The 17,107-nt window shown below is 44.3% G+C and overlaps 1 protein-coding gene across 1 annotated transcript; it reads right to left on the bottom strand.

Annotated features, from left to right (window-relative positions):
* Window positions 1–9,848: 9,848 nt before the first annotated feature.
* Window positions 9,849–11,663, bottom strand: LOC123429100 (tyrosine N-monooxygenase-like). Its single transcript, XM_045113166.1, has 2 exons — window positions 10,632–11,663; window positions 9,849–10,503 (listed from the first exon to the last, which is right to left on the bottom strand). The coding sequence occupies exons 1-2, from the start codon at window positions 11,595–11,597 to the stop codon at window positions 9,883–9,885; spliced, it is 1,587 nt and encodes a 528-aa protein (XP_044969101.1). The 5' UTR covers window positions 11,598–11,663; the 3' UTR covers window positions 9,849–9,882.
* Window positions 11,664–17,107: the final 5,444 nt, after the last annotated feature.

The following is a 17,107-nucleotide window of genomic DNA, read 5'->3' as shown; positions in this document are numbered from 1 at the left end:
AGAGGTATCTCGGGGCCCACTCGGTAATACAACATCACAAACAAGCCTTGCAAGCAATGTGGCTAAGGAGTTAGCCACGGGATTTTGTATTCCCAAACTGGTAAAGAGACTTGCCGGTAACGAGATTGAAATAGGTATAGAGATACCGACGATCGAATCTCGGGCAAGTAACATACCGAAGGACAAAGGGGATGTTATATAGGAATAGTTGAATCCTTGACATAGAGGTTCAATCGGTAAAGATCTTCGTAGAATATGTAGGATCCAATATGGACATCCAGGTCCACCTATTGGTTATTTACCGGAGAGTTTCTCTCGTCATGTCGACATAGTTCTCGAACCCGCATGGTCTGCACACTTAAGGTTCGGTGACATTTCAGTATTATTGAGTTATGTATGTTGGTGCCCAAAAGTTGTTTGGAGTCCCGGATGAGATCCCGGATGTCATGAGGAGCTCCGGAATGGTCCGGAGGTATAGATTGATATACATGAAAGTTGCATTTGGCTACTAGAAAGATTTTGGGCATTAGCGGTAAAGTACCGGGAGTGACGAATGGGTTTCGGGGTTTTACCGGGAGGGGCCACCCACCCGGGAAAGGACCTAATAGGCCTAGAGGTGGTGCACCAGCCCCTAGTGTGCTGGTGAGGCCAGCCCAATAAACCAATTTCGGCCAAAGCTGCAAAAAGAAAAGGAAAATAAAAAAGGAAGGAGGTGGCCAAGTAGGAAGGGAGTCCTCCACCAAACCGAATTGGAGGAGGACTCTCCTCCCTTGGCTCGGCCGAGGCCTCCTCCTTGAGTAGGAGGCAAGGAATCCCTCCCTCCTCTTCCTCCTATATATAGTGGAGGTTTAGAGGGCAAACTACACCAGAAAAAGCCACGTGCTGCCCTCTCCTCCATAGATCGTCTCCCTCATCTATATTAGTCCGGCATTGCTTGGCGAAGCCCTGCTAGATTAGTTCACCACCACCACACCTTCGTGCTTTCGGATAACTCATCTACCTCTCCGCCCCTCTTGCTGGATCAAGAAGGCGGAGATCGTCATTTAGTTGTACGTGTGCTGAACACGGAGGTGTGGTCCGTTCGGTGCTAGATCGGGACGGAGTTCGTGGGACGCTTGTGATTCAGATTGCAAAGACATTCGACTACATCAACCGAGTTTCTTAACGCTTCCCGCTTAGAGATCTACAAGGGTATGTGGATCCGATGTCCCCTCTTGTAGATGATCATCACCATGGATAGGTCTTGCGTGTGCGTAGGAATTTTTTGTTTCCCATGCAACATTCCCCAACAATTCTTACAAGCCCTAAGGCCACCCACCGGAGACAAAAGCCTATTGTCCCGACATCAAGTTACTCAAACGTCTAGCACCTGACTTAACCCAAATGATGGCCTCCTAATGAATCTGATTGAAGATGTATCCCACAGTCACGATTTTGTTGTTGAAGACCCTCGAGTTTCGCTCATTCCAAATCTCCCAAGCGACTATCATTGCTAGCGAGGATATGCCCTTATGGTTATCGCGATTTCCGCCCATGAAGTGGTCCAACCAAGAAAAGACAATGTTGATGTCCACCCAAGAGGTAGCATCGAGGAAATGGTGCCAAAGCTAATTCCGCATGGAGCCCAGACTCTTAGGGAGAAGAGGCATTGGAACAGGAGGTGCACGGCTGACTCCATGGTGGCGCTACACACGGGGCATAGTCTATAGTTGGCCACCCCCGCTTGGCCAATCGATCCTCCGTCCACACCCTATTTTGAATGATTAGCCATGCGAAGAATCTTCACTTAGGGGGAGCCCACACACCTTCCAAACTATAGTGTTGAATCTTGTTCTAGTTTGCGTGAAGAATTGGGCTTTGTAAGCCGATGTTACGGCGTAGTATCGAGACGGCGTCACATAATAGTGTCTAGCCTATCTTTGATGATTTGCACATGAGAGGTGTAGGACCGCCTAAGAAGTCGATACGTTGCGCCCAAGAGTCACCATCAAGGGCATCTTTTACGCTGCACTATTTTCTTTTTGAGATGTCATAAATGAAGGGCAATTTGCCGTGGCCGCAAACCATTAACCCAAGGCAAGTTCCAATAGCTTGCCTTGGCCCCGTCGCCGACCGTGATGATAGTGAAAGGTCCATATCTGAGTCGTCACATGGGTTGCCGGTACCCACCCAAGTTCTCTCTGATGCGACCCACTCAAGCCAAGGCCAATGAAGGCGCAAACCGCATGCGGACTTGGCTAGGTGAAGAATCCCAAGGCTCCCAAGGGAAGTAGGCCTGCAAACCACCTCCCATTTTATTTTTCATTTTTCGTCGGAGACCTTGTGTGTACCCGTCCAGAGGAAGTCCCTCCGCAGCTTATAAAATGAATTGCAATACCTCAACCGGAATGTCAAGTGGAGTGATGTGATAGATCATCATGGCCAAAGTAGCGCGAGCAATGGTGGTGAAGTATTTCCCTTGCCGGGGGGGGGAGAGTTTAGTCGCCACCTTTTCTTCCACGTGTTGGAAGTGAACACTCTTGAGGCTCTTAGCCGACAAAGGCAGCCCCATGTAGCGCATGGGGAAGGATGCCTTGGTCGCCGGAAGGCTTTGCATGATATCGTCGAGGTTGATTCCATCGCATCAAATAGGCGTAAAAAGGGACTTGCAAAAATTTGTCCTTAGCCCGGTTACCTCACCAAAATCGTTTAGGATTGTAGCAAGCACACGGATGTCCTCCTTGATAGGGGCCACGAAAATGGCGGCGGCGTCCGCATAGAGGGATGAGCGGTAGATCTCCCTATGCACCCCAAGGGATGCAGCACCCCTGCTTGGTGGCCAGCTGCAAGAGACACACAAGTGGGTCAATCGCGATGATGAAGAGCAGCGGGGACAGCAGGTCTCCTTGCCGTAGCCCACACCCATGCCAAATTGGGTCACCAGGGACGCCATTGAGAAGGACTAGTTGAAGGGAGCACTTCAATCCAGTTACGGAAGCGTCTGGGGAACCCACACTGCTGTACTTGGTCTAAGATGTAGCCCCATTGCACCGAGTCGAAGGTCTTCTTTATGTCAAGTTTGAGGAGAATGGATGGTTTTTTCGGCGGTGCAGGCATCGCGCATAGTTGCTAACAAACATGAAATTATCATTTATGCTCCTAGTCTTGATGAAAGCCCTTTGTGCGTTGGAGACGAGGGCGTCCATGTAAGGACCAAGTCTTGTGGCCAACATCGCTGGAATAATCTTTGCAATGGCGTGAATTAGACTGATGGGGCGAAAGTCGAGAATCTCCTCCATCCAAGTTTCAGCGATTATGACAATCACACGTCATAACTAGAAGACAAGCTAATTAAGGTTGATTGTGAGTCTGAGTCTCAGTCCCAGGATTGCCCTGTCCCCTGGAGACATGTATTATACTTATTTTACTTGGTGTAAAAAAAGGCATCACTTTTTTTTTTCCAGAAACTAGGGTTTGGTCTAGCTTTTTTGATACAACAACAACACCAACATAACCAGAAATCCAAGTTTAATAAAATATGGAAAAATAAATAAGCCTACTGGAACCAAAGCTGTGTGCATCTTTTTTTCTCTCGAAAAGGCCACATGCCATATATTAAGGCACTCTTTGGAACCACTCAGATTATATAATTCAGTTTTTATAATGTATTGTGTCTCCGAACATGACAGAATATGATGTAGATTATAAAAACTAGATGGATAGATTATTAAAAACTCACAATCTACTCTATCCCAGGTAAAATCGAATTAGGAATTGCTAATGACACATTACCCTTGTAAAGTTGGAGATAATTACATTCCTGCCACCGCCACCCTCCTTTTCCTTAAAAAAACAAAAGACACACAGGTCATTATGAAATGTAGAACCTAGATTACAGTTTATATAATCTGGCCTCCAAACATGCCCACCTAGATTATTTTTATAAACCAGATTATATAATCTATCTTCATAATTCAGATTATCATAATCTATTATGGGTCCAAACAGGGCCTAAGTAGCACAAACTCTCACAAGAACACTCGTACCAGCACCCGCAAAAAAACACTCGTACCAGAACACTCTTATGGAAATTCAAAATTATATCCAACCCTTCAGGGTACCAAAGTCTTCTTCGTCATGTGTCGACCGGCCACACTTTATGAACAAAGCACGTTGTCGCAGCAGATGAAACTTGTTTAAACTAGGGAACATGTAAAAGCAACGACAGGGAGGTCGCTGATATAGATCAGAAGACGTCGAGGGCCATGATGTACATCTTAAACCTTGCAGACACTTAGTGTGTACTCACTGTACGTATCTCCTAGATTCTATATATGCGAAAATGACGTTTAGAGCTCGGCCTTCATTGAGGCCGGTTTTTAAAAAATCCAAAATTCTTCAAAACTCATAATTTTTTACATTTCAAAAAAATCTGTAATAAATACAAATATACATGGAAACATAACACACAAGTGTGGAAATTTTTAGGATGAAATATGTAAACAAGGGTTGTGTTAAAAAGGAAAATATGTGGCTTTTTAACACATGATAATATTCATCCCAAAAGACCTCCAATTTGTTCTTCTTGCATCATCGTTGAAGCCGGCGTGCCATCTTTGAGGTGGAGAAAAAATTGGGAGGACATTAATTCCATACACGTCGAGATTGCACACCCGACCACGACACCGCCTCACACGCAAGCCCACACCCTATTTTCACTCCGGACCGCTAGATCTAGGGTTCCCCTTTCCCCACCCTTCCGCCCCCATAGCATCCAGAGAGGGGAGTTTTTAATTAGTAGAAAACATAAGGCTGGTCATAGAGGAAGTAACTTAGCTAGTAACATATTGCATTTCAAGAAACAATCGGTTATGTGTCAAGTAGTTAATAAGGAAAGAGGTGTTTAGAGTAACATAATATGTTACTGTAACATAGCACTTCACAATATATTATATCACTAAGCTCCCTTGGATTGGAGGCCTCTCATTCAATTGAGATAACCAATTTAGAATTGGGTCACCGACTTTGATCGCGTCAACAATCTCTCACTCAATTATTTTAATTAACTATGCTCTTTTTCATTGAGAAATTAAATATTGGATTCCGTTCATGATTTTGATAGGGTCGATAATTTTTCAAATCAATTGGAAGCAACTAGCCTATAAAAACTTACCAACCTAGACACCCTGACATCACCTAGAAAAAATATAGCGTCAACATGTGATACTTTAGCACCAATATAATACATGCAGCCACCGACACCGAATTTGTTTCGACATAAGTATGAGTTGATTGGCAGATCACAAAATAACACTACGAAGGACCACCAGAACACCGCATTACATGAATAAAAAAGAAAAGATGCTTCATCATTTTCCCACAAAGTAAACCTAATACTCGCGCCGTTTTAAAATCTAAGATGTATTAATTTATTGAAAAATCAATTTTTTTTAAACTTGGATCAAGTTTAGACGCAAAAATATTGACATCCACAATACAAAATAATAAAATATGATAACTCATTTCATGATGAATCTAAGAATCCGATTTGATATTATGGATACCGATATGTTCCTACAAAATGCGGTCAAATTTAAAGAGGTTTAATTTTTTTTAAACTAGTACACCTTATATTTTAAAATAGATTGAATACAAATGAAAATCCAACAACATTAACAGCCCAACATTAACAGCCCAATAAAGCGCGTCCAACCTTTCTAGTAAAAGATGAATCTACAAGCTAATATATAAAGCAATCTACGACACTTGTACATATTACTTTGCACTATGAATGTAATAACTTAAACTAATATCATACCCATGATACTAATATAAACTACTCACCGGCAACAACTCCCCGTCTCTTCACTCAAAGATGCACATGCGAGCTAATGAGTATGTTGGAACCTACGAAGCACCGATACGGCGACACTGATACGGTGATACGGGTACGGTGATACGGGATACATCAAGTATATATAAATAATGATAAAATAACATGCAATAAAAACTAACATAATAAATGTATGAGATGATAACAAAATACCGACCCACTGGTTGCCTAATTACTTTCATACCTTATTGTTTCTCATTTTAAAATCTCACTATCATCAATGAATAATACGACCAATCGGTCATAGACTGTCACAGTACGATTTGGACTGTAATATCTATTAATATGGCAATATAAAATTAATAAATCTTTTAAAATTAAAAACTTGAGATTGTCAAAATGACAAACATATATAAAGATCAACTTTGGATTGCACGAGTGGGCCAAATAATGAATTGCACAAGTAACATCCTTAACAAAGCACTTTTATCCAACTAGTACGTTAGTACAGTCCACGTGCACTACCTATATGAACAGATCAACGATACATCAAGACATGGACAATACACAACGGCGATACTTTGAGGATACGCGTATCGCCATTTCTTTTAAATTGAAAATGACGATACTTCGGGGATACCCGTATCGAAGGCGTATCTGAAGTATCGGAGTATCGGTGAAGTACTGAACGGCGATACACAAATTTCTGAAGTATCGGTGCTTCGTAGGTTGAAACAAAAGAAACCTCTTCTTAGCAATTTGAAATTGGCAAGTGCATATGCATCCGGAACAGCCAAGAGAAATTCCATTTGTAAACCGTTCGAATGTGTACATGTTAATATGCTCGTACTGTCATCGCCGTCGTCTGTCTCTTCACTGTCGTGGTCTGGGTCATACGTTAAGGTTCTGTTTAATGATGGACAAGTTACGTACGACGGACAGCTACTCGCGTTGACGCATCGTTTAGAAATATACTCTGTTGGGTTAAATGAGAATCAACGGGCCAGGACCAGTCTGACAAAAAGTTTCTATCAGACTACTGGTACGAAGCGTTTTCCAATCTTGTGGGCTAGCTACGTACGATGATGAAAGCCACTTGACCTCTGCAGATATGACGACCTATCATACCAACATAAACAGAAATCCAAGTTTAATCAAGTATGGAAAAATAAATAAATAAATAAATAACTGGGTGTTGGCCGCGTGCATCTTCTTTTTCTTTCAGAAAGGCCACAAGCCATATACTCCCTCCGTTCCAAAATAACCGTCTTAAGTTTATAATAAAGCTAATACAAAGTTGTACTAAGGTTAAGACACTGATTTTAAAACGGAAGGAATACTTATTAAGTAGCACAAACCCTTACAAAAACACTCGTACAAGAACGGTCTTACAAAAATTGAAAAATACATCCAACCCTTCAGGATACCAAAGTCTTCTTCGTCATGCGTCCACCGACCACACATCATGAATAAAACTTGTTGCCGTAGCGGATCAAACTTGTTTATATTAACTAGGGAACATGTAAAAGCAATGACCGGGAGGTCTTCGATATAGACTACAAGAGGTCGATGGCTATGACGTACATCGATCTTAACCTTACAGAGACTTGGTGTATACTCATTGTACGTACCTCGTAGATGCCACATATGATTCAATAGAGGCGCCTTATATGCAAAACTACACTGGGATAACATAGGAGACCACGTCAGTATTGAACACGAGGACTTTTCTTGTCGGAACCTAAAAGAGTACTGTGAAAATTATTAAATCAAAAATAATAGGAACTCATAAATCCACCATCAACTATATCAGCCAGCAAAATTCTATAATGCATATTTCTCAAAATTATAAAATTACATATTTTAAAAGTACCTTTTCAAATACACATATGCATATTATTTATAAACATCGAATCTGCATCTTTTGAGGGTCAATGAAAGTAATAAAGAAAAGTTGTAAAAAAACACGAGCTATGCTAGCTCTAAACTCAGTTGGAGTTATTTCTTAAATAAGGTGGCTGCGAGTGCCAGTCTTAGACCTGCGCGGGTGGGAAAATTGCGGTCTTTGCCCTCTGTGTGGGAGGGAGCAAGAAACAGGGGCTCACCTCTTCTTCAAGTGCTGCTTCACCAAAAGACTCTCGAGGTTAGTCATTGACAAGCTCGGCCTCGATCATATGGACTCTTCTACTTGGCACATGGAAGTCTCCGTCAAGGATTGGTGGCCGAACAGGTTCGGTGTCGGTATCTCCAATAAAAAGGCAATGGCCTCTCTCAGAATGCTGGTTTCATGGACCATCTGGAACGAGAGGAACGCACGCACCTTCCGTCACAATAGCGCGCCGCCACCAATTCTTCTCAACAACATGATCGACGAGGCGAGACGATGGGTCACGGCTGGAGCTAGGAGGCTAGGGGAAAGTTTAGTAAGTGAGTAGTTGCCATGTGGCGTGTAATGTGGGTTGTAAACGGAGAAACTCTATTCCCCTCTTAATTAATTGATGAGGCTAAATATTTTGCCTCTGTTTCAAAAAAAAAGTCTCAGACATGTTGTTTCCCCGCAGACATGTACTATTTTGTATTTGGTGCACAATTCGATTAGGAATTCATAATTCACCATCGACTAGATTGTCAGCAGAACACATGGCAGATCATCAGGCATATTGAAATATATAAATAACCAAATTCTTGAAAACACATAAAAAATCAACAAGTGACAAACAATTAAATAGAAAGAAACAAACATAACCGAAAGGCTATAAGTGTTTAGGAAGCAATAAAAGAAAGAAAAAAACTTAGCACATTTTTATAATATAAATTCTTGATTAAAAGAAAAACTAAATTCAACAAAACGTGCAGTTAATTTAAGAAAACTAAGAAAAAAATGAAACAAAAAATTAGGAATTATCATTTTTTAAAAATTCCCTAGTTAGTAAAGCATTGAATATAGTGCTACCTAAAAGAAAAAAGAGCAGACTGGTACAATATAAATTTGAAACTCTATCTCCATCTAATTATATAGTCTACTTAAAACTGATCTTTTTTCCTTTTGTAATACTAGATATAGATTTGATTACACGGATGCAACTTGTACGATGTACGATATGATCTATGCCACAGCTAGATAGTCTCTTCCATGAACACCAGTGGATAACGATGATTCTGTTCTTTAGAATAATTTGCAGTTTATGCCAAAAAGTGTAATTACTATAGCAACTTATTTAAATGACGAACCTGCAGCAATAAACGAAAAAGCTCACAGTACAAACCCAACAGCAAGAACTTACTCGTAGCATTATCAGCAACAACCACTAGCCTGGCAATTCACTGTCCTGGAAAATACAATTCATTAAACTAGAAAATTACTTCCAAAATAAGAATTCTCACATCGTTTTCAAGCACGAACCTATCTCTATGGATAACCTGTTTCACTTGATTATTAAGCATAATCTGCCGCTGTCTAGTTCTTCAGAATTTTGCCTATATCAAAGGAAAAATGAACCGGGCCTTGAGCCTGATTAGGACGAGCATTTGTTTTTTGCCTTTTCGGTGTTGGGGAACCTCCCCGGCTCAATAATCATTCTGTACAAGTTTGTTTCTACCAAAATGCATGACAATATAGCTTTTATATCTCAGAAGAAATGGTTTCTCGCAACAAAAGCAACCGTAGTTAATAGAATAAGAAAAACTTAGTTCATAGAACAACAAGTTGGCGATACAGAACATATTAATGCATGAACGACATGATGGTAAGACGGGGTCAAAGCTGGGCACACAATTGTACAGCCAGGCATATATATACAACGTAAACATACAAGTTTTGTGCAATTCCCGGGATTATTTGCATGGTACACCATAATGGAAAATAGGAGGTTTTATTTTATATAATTATAGGTACACACATTACTTCAGGGTTACAATCATCGATAGTTTCTTTGTTCGTACACACATGCAGTGTCCTAACATTACAAGAAAACCGAACGCAGCGCCAGCAATATGTAACACGCACTAGTTCCAGATACATTGTGTCGACCCATAAATGAGAAAATGCAAAGTAACTCTATTTAATTTGATCACAAATAGAGATGTGCAGCCAGCCGGGGTGTAGCTTGCAGAACAAGTGGTTCAGCTAGTGCAAGGCCGGCATTGCCTTCTTGGAGACTGATACTCTTAACGCCGGGAACCTTTGTCCAAGTGAATCCCTGCAACATCCTTGCGAACAACATCATCGTGATAGACGTACCAAGTGAAATCCCAGGACAACCCCTCCTCCCACTGCTAAATGAAATGAAACGTAGGCCTGGATCAGTGAGAAGTACATTCGCGGTGTTCAAATGCCTCTCAGGCTGAAACTCCAGTGGTTCAGTCCAGATCTTGGGATTGCGGCCAAGCCCAAGCCGGCTTATAAGCATGTGGCTATCTTTGGGGATGGTGTAGCCAGCAACAGTTGTGTCCGCCATGGCGACATGGGGTACATTAAGAGCATGGTATGGGTGTATGCGAAAGGCCTCCCGGATGCACGATTTGAGATAGTTTAGCCGAGGAATGTCAGACTCTTCAACTAGTCTATCTTTACCAACAACAGTGTCGAGTTCCTCAGTCGCTTTTTTCATGATCTCTGGCGTGTTCATCATCTCAGCGAGTGCCCACTCAACCGCATGAGATGGGTTATCGACTGCTGCAAACATCATTTCCTACACCCATAGATGTGAGAACAAATATAGTAATCAGTATAACGCAAGAGAAAAAAGTTAATACATGTATAATATGGATCGAAGAACAATGAATGAAATTTTTATTGAGGTTAAGGCGACATACTAACCGCTGTTTGTGCTCTAATGTCTTGTAGGGACAACAATGGTTGTCCCTCTGCATCTTTAAGATGAACCAGGACATCCAGAAAGTCTCTGGCCTCTTTCTTTTCATCACATTTCTCAAGTGTAGACGACCTTTCGCGGATCCGCTCCTCTATAATTGGATCATGCAACCGGTTGATTGTTTGCATGGCATCCTTGGAAACCTTTTCGTGGCCATCCAGGTCGAGGCCTAGGAGGGCTGGGAAGTAGTCGGACACGCAAAAGCTGTAGAGATGGTTTAGGGCCATGAAGAGAGCGGCAACATGTGCCACCTCATCATGTCCAGGCCCACTACTGGATGAAGTTGGTAGGTCACTGAAGTATCTTTTACCGAACACAAGCCTTCTTATCATGTTACCAACGAAATGTTGGGTAACATGACGGATGTTGACAATGTTGCTTGGACATGCCATGTCGTTGCAATGAGTTTTATTAATGTACCTCACGAGGTGGTCGTACTCCTCTTTCCGGAGGTGGTGGAGCTTTCGCTCCATGGACGAGGTGAGGATCTCAGCAGTGAGGACGCGCCTCATCTTCTTCCAATGGTCTCCGTGTGGTGAGAACATGGAGCCCTTGTACCCGAAGCTGCATATGCCCGAGGCGAAGGTGGTGGGACGGGAGGCAAAAACTTCATCATTTTTGCGTAGTACCTCAGAGGCCATCTGTGGGCATGCCACAACAATGACATGAGTAGCCCCGAGACGGAGGCACATGATGTCGGTGTTCATCTCCTTGAGCATGCCATGGATCCATCGGAATACCGCCGGCTTGTTCAGAATCACCTGATGCAGGCTACCGATGATGGGTAGCGCCGCAGGCCCCGGAGGCAGCCTGCCTGGCCGCCCCCCTTGCTTGGACAATAGCACTCTTTTAATTTTCAAGAGAAAATACACCAGCATGGTGGCCATGATAACCAGAGTACCAAGAGTCATATTGCATAAGCTGGTTGGGATGTTATATATGAAGTAGGATAGAAGGCAATTTGTGGAACTGATTGGTGATGGACAGATGTTGCGTTTGAAGACACTCTTCTTGCTTGGTGCATCTATGCTAGTTAGTTCTGCTGGTATTTATAGGACAAGCTGGGGAGCTAGCATCCTTGACGTACATAATAATTATTTAACCAGTTAGTGACTTCTTTCATTGCCCCACGTGGCCACATACTCATCATACATTTTAGAGAGTCCACCTACTTTTGTTTAGACAAATGGATAGAGAGCAAATTAAGTGAATGTTGGCCACTCAGTTAGAGAAGTTCTTCACTTGATCATCACCAAAAGCTCTTCCAATCGGCATAGTAAGAGAAGGCCTTTGCTGAGCTTGCTCACATGGAGTCTTTCCTCCATTCGGATTTCACTAGCCTATGGTGAGAAGGAACCTTGAGAGTTTTATGGAAATCCATCCCATTCCAGAGTGTCACAGGCATACAAAGATTTAAAATTTCTTTTGTATGGATTGATGCACACAACCATTTATTATTACAAAGTTTCAACGCCGGAACTAAGAGCATGTACAGCCGGGCGCGTCACATCCTTCTGAAATACCCGGACAGATGCCCGAATGACTGATCAGTAAAGGAAAAGCAGGCCAGCCGAAATCTCCATACCCGCTCTAAACACCCGGGCTAACCGGAGGCTGCCTTATCCAATTTAAATGTAGGACGGATATGAGGAGACCTAGACGCGCTCGGGTGTGTCCGCCATGTTGGATCCGCACCATGCTGGTCCATCCCGTCCCCACATATATTTGGCCCCATCCGTTTGTCGAACCAAACCATAGCCACTCAATTCCACTCTTATCCCCTTGCATCTGTCTAAAGCTCACTTTCGGGGATCTCCGGCCTTCTCCGACATGTCGGACAGCGGATCTGAGTCCTCCATCACCAGATGTGCGAACTAGGACTTCATCCCAGCCGGGCAAGACGAGGAGATGGCCGCACACATTAGGCTCCACCACGCCCGCAAGGAGAACGCCCGACAAACAGTCAGACTTGATCTGGCGGGAATCCATAGTGTCAGCCCAAATGGCGCTTGGATCGAGCGCGAGGTTGCGTTACCGTCGCCTCGCCTGAGGCAGTGCACTCTCTTAGGTGTCCGACTACCATAGAGGTGTAGCCCGTTCATTCGCATGCCAAGGACGAGGCCTTCTGTGGCCCGTCCGCATCTGAGACTAATATGGTGATGTGTGCCCATCGTGTGAGGTAGAGGGAGCGGGACGCCACGGCAGCCTTCCCGGCGGACATCGGCGAGGCGGAGTCGCACTCTCCGGTGCCGATACAGCAGGTGTCCGGCAATCCCGGGCACCACAACAACGTTGTACTGGACGTTTCGGCCTGCGACCACGATAGATCGGTAATCAACCTCACTTCGACCAGCAATGTGTAGGCGACGACTCCGTCAAAGAAGAATAGGGCATGGGAGATGGTGGTGCTTCAGAGTCCCGTGAACCGGTGTGTGTTCCATGTCCTACTTATCATGTAATTGTATGAATTTGAGTATTCATAATTGAGCTATTTGGTTGTGGAAATGTTAATTTAAAGTCTGACCGGAACTGTCTCGGCGCGTACACCGACATTTGCGGCTTCGAATTTGTTGTATACTTGTATCCAGCCGTAGATGCTCTAAATGTTATTTACTTCGATCCAATATAAACATCATAACTTTGAACTAAGGTTAGGGACTAGAGGAATTAAGAAGAACACGGGCTAGCAGAACCCGACAAAAGTGAACTCCTGGGTAAGTACCATCACTAAAATGTGTTATTCATGGGAGACAACCTAGGCAACTGCTCCTGGACAACCTAGACAACCATCCCTTGGCCATGCCAAATTGTGTAATCAATGCAGGATCTGATATGGTTGGGCTTACATGGCAATATCTATGATGGCATGACAAAAATTACCACATCGACCCCACATAGGATATGACATGGCATGTTCTAAGACCAAATTGTATGGGCAATAAATTTCCATGGCCCAGCCATTTCAGGTGACTAAAGAGGCCGAGCCCAACATTACAGGCCAATAATTTGTCTACCACACAATTTGATTTGTATGTAGTGGGCGTTTTAAATGTAAAATTTGCGTTTTCGATTCAATTTATAATAAAGTTGTGAACCAATGTCAGGCCATCTCCTTGTTTTCTTTCCATTAATTTTCTCCTTCCCAGCGATGCATTAAGATAAGAGAACAGAACGCAATGGACAACCATAAAAGAAAACAACTTTGATGGACCCGAACAACCATGAATAACAAACATGTTTATGTTGATTTCATCACTACATAAAACATACACATGGACATAAATACACCATAAGCATCGTTTTAATCATCGGCTTCACCACAATTTCCTCCTATGAACTGCCCTATTGCTCAAACATCCTCTGTTGCTCGAACCACAAGGAAGCTGAACCATAGAATCAAATCAAGCTCCAAAAGAGATATACATCTCACTAAACCTTGTAAGAATCTGCTCTCTTTAAAGTAGAGCTATGAAAAAAACTAGATGGTGTGTTATGATGCATGCTCCTCCTTGACGAAGAAAAGGTGAGACATGCATTGAAATACTTGAGATCTGAAGTACTTAGAAGAAACACCAAACGCTCACCTACACGGAATCAGAATATGTAGGACTCAACCACCGTAGACTAATTTCGTGATTCATGGCTCACATATTGCTGTTGAACTAACAATTTTACTAAATGCATAATGTGAAATACTGCTCACGTATTACTACTGAATTAACAATATTACTAAATACATAATGTGAAATATTTATAAATAATCCGTATGGTTCCAGAACAAACATGTCAACCTGCCAAAAACCGACAATGGTACTTCAAAAGATGTATTAGAATGATCATGATAGAATTGGCTAAGAGCCAGTTAATAAAAAAATAGAGCAGAAAATTAATAAGAACATCTCACAACTTATATATTTGTTGAGAAAACGGAACTCAGTGCAGAGAACAAAAAACAGGTTGTAACATATTAAAATAATGAGAGTGAGCATAAGAACTTGGTATGTAACCATCACTCTCCATGTTATTAAAAATGTCAACTGAAACAAAAGATTATTATTTATGAGCAACATCCATATAGTGCCAACATTGAGAACTAGTGTATCGAGAACTAAATATAAACGACCATATATATCAGATGAGTGCATAATAACCCTATCGTAAACGAACATCTATATCACACTAGTCGATGAGTCGCAAAAAGAAGTCGGATCAACAATAGGTCAACGAGTCACGACTAGTTGCAACTGGGGGGTCAACTATTTAAGAGCGGGGTCAACTATTTAAGAGCCACTATGCCAGTATGACTAGTCGACTCGGAAACCTTGATGAAAACAAGTATCATGTGAAGCAAGCAAAAACATTTTCAAGGCAGGGGAATGATTGCCAATAATAAAAATCAATCAACTAGTACAAACAGCAATCAAACTGTTGGCATAAACTTTTAGATCATCGATCATAGTACTACAAAATCTCAATATAGAAAAAATACCAAGTTTAAGCTTGTATTCCCATGCACCCAGCTTAACTATGTGAATACCCGAAGCACTGAAGTAGAATAACACACCTTCGACATCGTATTGGACCACCCCATGGATTTGATGTTCATGTCTTGCTCAGACGACCCTTGGAGAAATGGGCGCTCTAGAAGGTAAAGAAGCGCTCTAGAAGGTAAAGAACGTGCTCGCCAAGAAAAGCGCGTCAATGATCTCCTTGACGCCGCCTACGAGCAGGAGGCTCGCCTTGATCCTACTCATGCCTTCTCGGTGTCTCCGGCTCTCGACCCCGAGGGTCACGGCGACCCCAACGGCCATCAGCAAGCTTAGCATTCCTCAGCCCCTCGCTCCTCTGGCCGGAGGGCTGAGGGAAGCCAAGACCGGCGTTCCCAGCGCCGGAGCGAACCACGAGCAGTTTCTAGCCGGCGCCGCAAGGCGGATAGAGATGATGGTGATTCGGTCCACGAAGTTCCCCCGCCTAGGCGGCGGAAAAGGGTCGTCACTCCCATACCCCCGATCCTGAATGAGCTCGCGGCCCGGATTGGCGCTCGCATCCCTTGCAGCAAGAATGATGCTCGTCTCCGCATCGACCTTCTGGCGCAGTCGGCCCTCGTGGACGAGGAGGGTCCCATTGGTCCGGCGTGCTTCAGCCCCCGGATCCAAGGGGAGCCATTCCCTACTGGCTTCACCCTTCCCCGCGACACGCCAAAGTACAATGGCACTCCCAAGCCAGATGACTGGCTGATCGACTACACTACTGTAGTCCGCATCGCCCGGGTCAACAAGCGCGTAGCCGTCGGCTACGGGCCACTTATGCTGACCGGCTCGGCAAGGACTTGGCTTAACAGCCTGCCAGTCGACAGCGTCAACTCTTGGGTTGACTTTGAAGACGCGTTCGTCTAGCACTTACGAGCGCCCTGGCCGGCCCCGTGAGCTGGCCATGTGCGTTCAGAAATCTGGACGGAGTTGTGCAACTCCTCTGAAGGAGTGTATGAGGTACAAGCTATCCAGTACTTCATCGACGGCTGCCGACACGGCACCCTTCTCAAACACAAACTCATGTGCTCCGAGCCGACCTCTTTGGCGGTTCTCATGGCCAAGGCGGATAAATACTCCACTACCGATTCCGCCATGAATCAGCGCAACAGACAAGAACGTCCAACCGCCGGCTACGTCCGAGTCGGCTGGTGACAACCGAGGTAGACAGAACAACAAGCGCAAGGCGGATCAACTTGACCCATGACTTGAAAGCAAACAGGTGTCCAACATGGAGGAAGAGCAGGCGGCTCAGCGACAGCGGACTGGCAAGAACGCCTCGCAGCCCAAGCTCACCTTCGAGAAGATGCTTGACGCGCCTTGCAAGATGCATACCGGGGCGAAGCCGGCCACCCATACACTCCGGCAGTGCAGCCTCGCACAAGGCATGTCCCGGGATGAGGGTCTGCCGGCTCCCCCTGGGGCAGCGCCTCGAGGTCCGTCTCCCGGGCTGGGTCCGGCTCCAGCTCAGCTGCCTCCCAATGATGACCGTCTCCATGACCAGTTCCCCAAGCAGCACGGGTCCTACATCGTCTTCACCAGTGAAGGCAACGACAAGCACAGCCAACGTCAACGCCGGAATGAGGTGAATGCCACTGTACCCTCGGTTCCCCAATACATGCATTGGTCTGAAAAGCCAATTACGTGGAGCCGGGCGGACCATCCTGCGGTGATGCCGAACCCCGGCACATAGGCGCTCGTCCTCAACCCACCCTCATATCCAAGAGACTCGCATGCCGGTTCTCGCGGGTGTTGGTCGACGGCGGCAGCAGCATCAACATCCTCTACTGAGACACTCTGCTCAAGCTCGGGCTGAAGGAGAAGGACGTGCAGCCGACCAGGACTGCCTTCGACGGCATAGTGCCGGGACAGTCTTGCTCGCCGATCAGCAA

This window comes from Hordeum vulgare, chromosome 2H, assembly GCF_904849725.1.
Source record: "Hordeum vulgare subsp. vulgare chromosome 2H, MorexV3_pseudomolecules_assembly, whole genome shotgun sequence".
In the NCBI taxonomy this organism is placed as follows: Eukaryota; Viridiplantae; Streptophyta; class Magnoliopsida; order Poales; family Poaceae; genus Hordeum; species Hordeum vulgare.
Note: the sequence above shows the minus strand (reverse complement) of the source record. Positions and strands in the feature narration are given on the sequence as shown.